Below are 8253 nucleotides of genomic sequence, written 5' to 3'. Positions count from 1 at the left end.
GGTATCAATTCTTTGGCACTCAGCTTTCTTCACAGTCCAACTCTTACATCCATACATGACCACTGGAAAAACCATAGCCTTGATTAGACGGACCTTTGTTGGCAAAGTAATGTCTCTGCTTTTGAATATGCTATCTAGGTTGGTCATAACTTTCCTTTCAAGGAGTAAGCGTCTTTTAATTTCATGGCTGCAGTCACCATATACAGTGATTTTGGAGCCCCCAAAAATAAAGTCTGATACTGTTTCTACTGTTTTCCCATCTATTTGCCATGAAGTGTTGGGACCAGATGCCATGATCTTCGTTTTCTGAATTTTGAGTTTTGAGCCAACTTTTTCACTCTCCTCTTTCACTTTCATCAAGAGGCTTTTTAGTTCCTCTTCACTTTCTGCCATAAGGGTGGTGTCATCTGCATATCTGAGGTTATTGATATTTCTCCCAGCAATCTTGATTCCAGCTTGTGCTTCTTCCAGCCCAGCGTTTCTCATGATGTACTCTGCATATAAGTTAAATAAGCAGGGTGACAATATACAGCCTTGACGTACTCCTTTTCCTATTTGGAACCAGTCTGTGTTCCATGTCCTGTTCTAACTGTTGCTTCCTGACCTGCATACAGATTTCTCAAGAGGCAGATCAGATGGTCTGGTATTCCCATCTCGTGAAGAATTTTCCACAGTTTATTGTAATCCACACAGTCAAAGGGTTTGGCATAGTCAATAAAGCAGAAATAAATGTTTTTCTGGGACTCTCTTGCTTATTCCATGATCCAGCGGATGTTGGCAATTTGATCTCTGGTTCCTCTGCCTTTTCTAAAACCGGCTTGAACATCTGGACGTTCACGGTTCACGTATTGCTGAAGCCTGGCTTGGAGAATTTTGAGCATTACTTTACTAGCGTGTGAGATGAGTGCAATTGTGCGGTAGTTTGAGCATTCTTTGGCATTGCCTTTCTTTGGGATTGGAATGAAAACTGACCTTTTCCAGTCCTGTGGCCACTGCTGAGTTTTCCAAATTTGCTGGCATATGAGTGCAGCACTTTCACAGCATCATCTTTCAGGATTTGAAAGAGCTCAACTGGAATTCCATCACCTCCACTAGCTTTGTTCGTAGTGATGCTTTCTAAGGCCCACTTGACTTCACATTCCAGGTTGTCTGGCTCTAGGTGAGTGATCATACCATCATGATTATTGGTCGTGAAGATCTTTTTTGTACAGTTCTTCTGTGTATTCTTGCCACCTCTTCTTAATATCTTCTGCTTCTGTTAGGTCCATACCATTTCTGTCCTTTATCAAGCCCATCTTTGCATGAAATATTCCCTTGGTATCTCTGATTTTCTTGAAGAGATCTCTAGTCTTTCCCATTCTGTTGTTTTCCTCTACTTCTTTGCATTGATTGCTGAGGAAGGCTTTCTTATCTCTCCTTGCTATTCTTTGAAACTCTGCATTCAGATGCTCATATCTTTCCCTTTCTCCTTTGCTTTTTGCTTCTCTTCTTTTAACAGCTATTTGTAAGACCTCCCCAGACAGCCATTTTGCTTTTTTGCATTTCTTTTCCATGGGGATGGTCTTGATCCCTGTCTCCTGTACAATGTCATGAACCTCCGCCCAAAGTTCATCAGGCACTCTATCGGATCTAGTCCCTTAAATCTATTTCTCACTTCCACTGTATAATCATAAGGGATTTGATTTGGGTCATACCTGAATGGTCTAGTGGTTTTCTCCACTTTCTTCAATTTAAGTCTGAATTTGGCAATAAGGAGCTCATGATCTGAGCCACAGTGAGCTCCCAGTCTTGTTTTTGCTGACTGTATAGAGCTTCTCCATCTTTGGCTGCAAAGAATATAATCAACCTGATTTCGGTGTTGACCATCTGGTGATGTCCAGGTGTAGAGTCTTCTCGTGTGTTGTTGGAAGAGGGTGTTTATTATGACCAGTGTGTTCTCTTGGCAAAACTCTATTAGCCTTTGCCTTGCTTCATTCCGTATTCCAATTTGCCTGTTACTCCAGGTGTTTCTTGACTTCCTGCTTTTGCATTCCAGTCCCCTATAATGAAAAGGACATCTTTTTTGGATGTTAGTTCTAAAAGGTCTTGTCGGTCTTCATAGAACCGTTCAATTTCAGCTTCAGCGTTACTGGTTGGGGCATAGGCTTGGATTACCGTGATATTGAATGGTTTGCCTTGGATACAAAGAGAGATCAATCTTTCGTTTTTGAGACTGTATCCAAGTACTACATTTCGGACTCTTTTGCTGACCATGATGGCTACTCCATTTCTTCTAAGGGATTCCTGCCCACAGTAATAGATATAATGGTCATCTGAGTTAAATTCACCCATTCCAGTCCATTTTAGTTCACCGATTCCTAGAATGTCAACGTTCACTCTTGCCATCTCCTTTTGACCACTTCCCATTTACCTTGATTCATGGACCTGACATTCCAGGTTCCTATGCAATATTGCTCTTTACAGCATCAGACCTTGCTTCTCTCACCAGTCACATCCACAGCTGTGTATTGTTTTTGCTTTGGCTCCATCCCTTCATTCTTTCTGGAGTTATTTCTCCACTGATCTCCAGTAGCATATTGGGCACCTGCCGACCTGGGGAGTTCCCCTTTCAGTATCCTATCATTTTGCCTTTTCATACTGTTCATGGGGTTCTCAAGGCAAGAATGCTGAAGTGGCTTGCCATTCCCTTCTCCAGTGGACCACATTCTGTCAGACCGCTCCGCCATGACCCGCCCGTCTTGGGTGGCTCTTCACCGCATGGCTTAGTTTCATTGAGTTAGACAAAAAGCTGTGGTCTGTGTGATCAGATTGGCTAGTTTTCTGTTATTATTCTTTCGGTGTGTCTGCCCTCTGATCCCCTCTCGCAACACCTGCTGTCTTACTTGGGTTTCTCTTACCTTGGACGTGGGGTATCTCTTCACAGCTGCTCCAGCAAAGCGCAGCCACTGCTCCTTACCTTGGACGAGGGGTCTCTCCTCACGGCTGCCCCTCCTGACCGTGGACATGGAGTAGCTCCTCTCGGCCCTCCTGTGCCTGCGCAGCCGCCGCTCCTTGGACATGGGGTTGCTCTTCTCTGACGCCTCCCCTGACCTCCGGTGTGCTGTGCTTAGTTGTTGCTATGTCTGTCTCTTTGCAACCCCCTGGACTGTAGCCAGCCAGGCTCCTCTGTCCATGGGGATTCTCCAGACAAGAATACTGAAGTGGGTTGCCATGGCCTTCTCCATGGGATCTTCCCAACCCAGGGATCAAACTGAGGTCTCTTGCATTGCAGGCAGTTTCTTTACTGTCTCAGTCACCAGGGAGGCCCTGAGGAAGGGTGGTGCTTACTATTTGGAAAGAATACAGATGCGAGAGGAGTACACTGAGGAGTGCACAGGACTGGGTGGGGATCTTTTGTAAGGGCAGTGTGATAAGAGAAGTGAGTGGTATAAGAAACTCAAGATGATATTGGACTTTACATTTTTTTGGTACTGTTCTTAATAGCTTCTTTGGTGGTTACTTTCTTTGCTTTAATACCGTTTTCCTATAATACCCACAGGCATGTTTAACTAGTGAAAATTAAACTTGAAGGTTCTTCACTTTCATGAGTTCCTGTGAGTTTAAGAAATTCTTGTGACTTACAGTATTCTAGGTGAATAAGGAATGCCAGATTGCAATTAGTAAGCATTTCTAATAAATTACCAGAAGATTTCAGAAGAAGAAGGCTATCAGAATTATATGTGGCAAAACCTATATCCATCTCTGAACATTCCTGTCAAGATTGTTTTATTTCACACACTGATTTTAGGGGAGGAGATCTTAGGAAAGGTGGCCAAGAATTGCTGTCTTAAGGCAAGATATGAGAGTCAGAAGACTCTGAAAGGGGCCCAAATTTGGCGATAGTTGGTAAGTCATTAGACTACAACACAAATACCAGTTGGGTAAAAATGGAATATTTAGAGTATAAGAACCAGGGGGAAACATCTACCAAAATAAAATTATAGAAACTTTGAGATTATTGTTTTGATTCCTAGAGTTATATATGTTGACAGTTTGTATATATATTTTAGTACTTTCAATTTAAGGCAGTTTCATACCAGAGCATTGAAATTTTATTTTATGAATGTGGAAAATACCCTTAGCTGAAAACCTCCTAATAAACTATTTTTATTCTCACTTTCAGGCGCCTGATCACAGATTCAAAAGTTAAATTAAAGTATCAGCATTTAATAACAAATAGCTTTGTAGAGGTAAGTGATTCTCATAAGTTTTCATTCTTTAAATAAAAGAAATTCTGCTTATTAATAGAAGTACTCAGTTTGTCTTACATAAGAAACACCTTTATGATAACTTCAGTTACTATCTTTTTATGAAGCATACCAAAATACCTTTATTCTCAAAAGAATCTGACAAATCAATAAATAGATGTCTTTTCATAGGTCTTAAGCTTTGATAAAATTATTTTTATAGTCTTTATCCTTAGCGGAGAACTGTAACTGACTCTTAGTGATGTCATGTTTCATCACGTTTGATACATTAGCCCTGCTATATCTCTACTTGTTTTACCTTCCTTGCATTACGAGTAAACTTGGTTAAAAATGAATTGTTTAGTGGTTTTTGTATGTTGTATCAAGTATGGCTTAACAGAAAAGAAATTGTCAAAGCACGGCGAGTCTGCTTTTTGTAAATAAAGGTTTATTTGAACACGCCCATGTGGTCTGTGACTGCTTTTGTGCTGCAGTGGCAGAGTTGAGTAGTTGCTAAAGAATGGCCCATGAAGCCAAATATATCTACTATCGGACTCCATTTGAAAGAAGTTTGCCAGCCCCTGTGTAAGAGCATGAGTGTAACTTGGTATTTCACTTCTAGAAAGTAATATTAATTTTTATTAGCAGTTAAACTGAAGGTCTTCTAGAAATAGCAGTTGTAAAGAATTACACATTTTTAAAAATGGTCAATAAACTTGAATTCTCATGGAGTGTTCCTTGAGCAATGTTTTGTCCCATAATAAAAATATATCAAAAGTTACATTTCTTTTGAAGAACTAAAATGCAACCATTGCTGTGGCTTAGGAACTGGTTTTTGTTTTTAGAAGAACTTTTTATGGCCAAAGAGAGGAATTCCATGTGTATTCTTTAGCTTGTTTCATATAGCATATGAACTCCTTCCCTGAATAGAAGCATTACCTTATTTTTTTGCATCTTATAAAATTGCCCTGAAATAGAACCATACACAAATTGATGTGTGTTAATGATCACATAATGGTGATTATTTATTTTAAAGTTTCCCAGTGGGATTTTGAAGATAGAACAAGAGATAGTTTATAATTCCAGGTATTCAAGTGATCTATAATCTTAGAAAAACAGTACATCCAGAAGCATTGCTGTAAAAGACTATTGATAGCAGGGTTTTAAATGCTTGTGACACCATCCACACTTTATGATAGTGAGGAAGTAGTATACATAATTGCATGGTGTGCTGGGAAATCTTGCATCATGATTTAATTTGCTGTCATTTTTTAATTTTCTAACTTGTATTTCAGTGCAATCGACTGTTAAAGTGGTGTCCTGCCCCAGACTGCCACCACGTTGTTAAAGTTCAGTATCCTGATGCTAAACCTGTTCGCTGCAAATGTGGGCGCCAGTTTTGGTAAGCAGGTGATTTCCTGAATTGGAGTAGTACACATAGCTTTTCTATTTATTTTTGGTAGTGAAATAGAAAATTTTCTTTACCTCAGGTAGGTTGGTAACTGATTTTAAATAGCATATATTTCTTTAAAATAAAACTTAGCTTAAAAAGTCTCATATCTTAAGATAATTTTCCTCTTTCTATGTTGCTGTAAGTTTTGGATTTATTTTCTTATGGGAAAAAAAAGTGCAGTTATAATCACTTTTCCTTGTATCCTCCATTGGCACATGTATAGGAGCAAACCTAAAGATCTGGGACAAGAACTTAGTTCTCATTTCTGATTAACAGCTTATTTTGTCACATTGTTTTTTGTTTCCTTATGGCTCATGATTTGTATTCAGATTATCTCTTAGGAAATACAGAGTTAGGAGTTTTTAATTTCCTTTGTTCTGATGAGTTTAATCTTGGTCCTAAAAATATGTAGATAAATTTGGAAAGCTAAAACTTGGTTGATTAGATGTTGATTAAATCTTTTAGTTGTTGATTAAATCTTTTTTAACTAAGAGTTTTCTCTGGGGCTTCTGGCCCCAGCTTTCTTGGTAACCTGGATTCTTGAAGTACCATAGCCTTTGAATTCTAGGTTCAACTTAGCAGGGAATTTCCATTACCACACATTAGAGACCATTCCTTTATGGATCTTTTAGAAATGAGAAGCTGTTAAAGCCAAGGGGCTCTATAGGTAGCAAATACACATTTTATTGGTTTTCCATATCATTCTTTTTTTGTTGTTTGTTTCTGTTTTGGTCATGGGTACGCATTTTGTGGGATCGTAGTTCCCTGACCAGGGTTTGAACCCAGGCCCTTGGCAGTGAGAGGATGGAGTCCTAACCACTAGCCCTCTAGGGAAATTGCTCTGTATCATTCTTTTTTTCCTCCAAACAGCAATAGATTTAGTCTTAGCATCATTAATACTAAATATTTCCCAAAAGAATAGGTAAAACTCACAGAGATTAAGTTTGTGTAAAGTACATGCTATTTTGGTAAAGGTTATACATTATCATTTCAGAATTTACTCTGTAGACATAGTGTGGAGTCTAATTCCTTCCCTGCTTTCAAATATATTTTGTGTATGAAGTATTTCAAATACAGATTTAGTATAGAGAATAACAGCAATACTTAAACACTTATAAAGTTACAACCGACCTTAATGAAAATCAGTTTGTTTTTGTCAAGAAATAAAACATGAAAGATATATTTGAAGCTTCTTGATGTTCCTTTCTCTATTCCATTCCCCGTCTTCTAGAACTAACCATTATCGTGGCTTCATTTAAACTGAGAGCACTTTATTCTTCTAATTTGCAAAGGATTTTGGGCATTCCCAAAGTACTTGATTAATTAATCAGCCATTCCACGCTTATGTTTTTCACAAGCATTTGTTTTTATTCTTAGTAGTAGTGTTAGTCACTCAGTTGTGTCTGATTCTTTGCGACCCCATGTACTTTAGCCTGCCATGCTCCTCTGTCTATGGGATTTTAAGGCAAGAATGCTGGAGGGGGTTGCCATTTCCTTCTCCAGGGGATCTTGCTGATTCAGGGATAGAACCAGGGTCTCCAGCATTGCAGGCAGACTTTACCATCTGAGCCACGAGGGAGTGTTTATTCTTAATTTATACTTTTTAAACCATGCTCCTAGAAAGCAGAAAGGAATTAGCAGTTAATGTAGCAGAATATGTAGTCATCATCTTTTGTTTTATACCTTGTTTGGTACACTTTACTAGGCTGAGGTTCATTTGTTTGGATCTTGCAAAAATATGTGACCTGTTTGTTTCCCACATATTGCTTACTGTGCATTAGTACTAAAGTATAGAATTACCATACGAAGTCAGACTAACTCTTCATTTGGAATGTTAAATATTTAATATATACCTATGAAGCATTCTTTATGGGGAACCCCACCAGGGCTTCCCTGGTGGCTTAGAGGTTAAAGCATCTGCCTCCAATGCGGGAGACCCGGGTTCGATCCCTGGGTCGGGAATATCCCTGGAGAAGGAAATGGTAACCCACTCCAGTATTCTTGCCTGGAGAATCCCTGGACGGAGAAGCCTGGTAGGCTACAGTCCACAGGGTCGCAGAGTCAGACGCGACTGAGCGACTTCACTTTCACTTTCTATGAAGCATTGTAAGTTCAGATTATTGAACATGATTTCATTTTAGTTCAGTTAGACAGTGGTTGCAGCAAGGAATTACACATATTAAAAACTATCAGAAAATACAACTCTAAACTGATTGTACTGTCTTAACAGTTTGGTCTGGAGAAGGGCATGGTAACCCACTCCAGTATTCTAGCCTGAAGAATCCCCATGGACAGAGGAGCCTGGTGGGCTACAGTCCACGGGGTCGCAAAGAGTCGGACACGACTAAGTGACTAAGCACACAGCATACAACAGTTTGGTAGCTATTTAGACAGTCATTTATTCTGTAATTGTCATGATAAAATGTCTTCATCCTTCAGGTCATTTCTTCATTTCACACACACACACTCAGTGTGTGCTGGCCCTAGTACTACAGGCTAAGTAAATTACTTCAGAGTAAAATAGACATGGTTCCTTTCCTTGTATTTGCCAGTCACTAGAAACTGGTGAAAGTA

At 39.3% G+C, this 8253-nt stretch overlaps 1 protein-coding gene across 1 annotated transcript in view; it reads left to right on the top strand.

Annotated features, from left to right (window-relative positions):
- Positions 1–8253, top strand: part of ARIH1 (ariadne RBR E3 ubiquitin protein ligase 1) — a 105528-nt gene that overhangs the window by 79157 nt on the left and 18118 nt on the right. Inside the window, exons 7-8 of the mRNA XM_010831423.1 lie at positions 4163–4229; positions 5522–5628. Of these exons, the coding sequence (XP_010829725.1) occupies positions 4163–4229; positions 5522–5628 (174 nt within the window). The remainder of the gene's footprint in view (positions 1–4162; positions 4230–5521; positions 5629–8253) is intronic.

This window comes from Bison bison, unplaced genomic scaffold (genome assembly GCF_000754665.1).
Source record: "Bison bison bison isolate TAMUID 2011002044 unplaced genomic scaffold, Bison_UMD1.0 scf7180017864526, whole genome shotgun sequence".
In the NCBI taxonomy this organism is placed as follows: Eukaryota; Metazoa; Chordata; class Mammalia; order Artiodactyla; family Bovidae; genus Bison; species Bison bison.
Note: the sequence above shows the minus strand (reverse complement) of the source record. Positions and strands in the feature narration are given on the sequence as shown.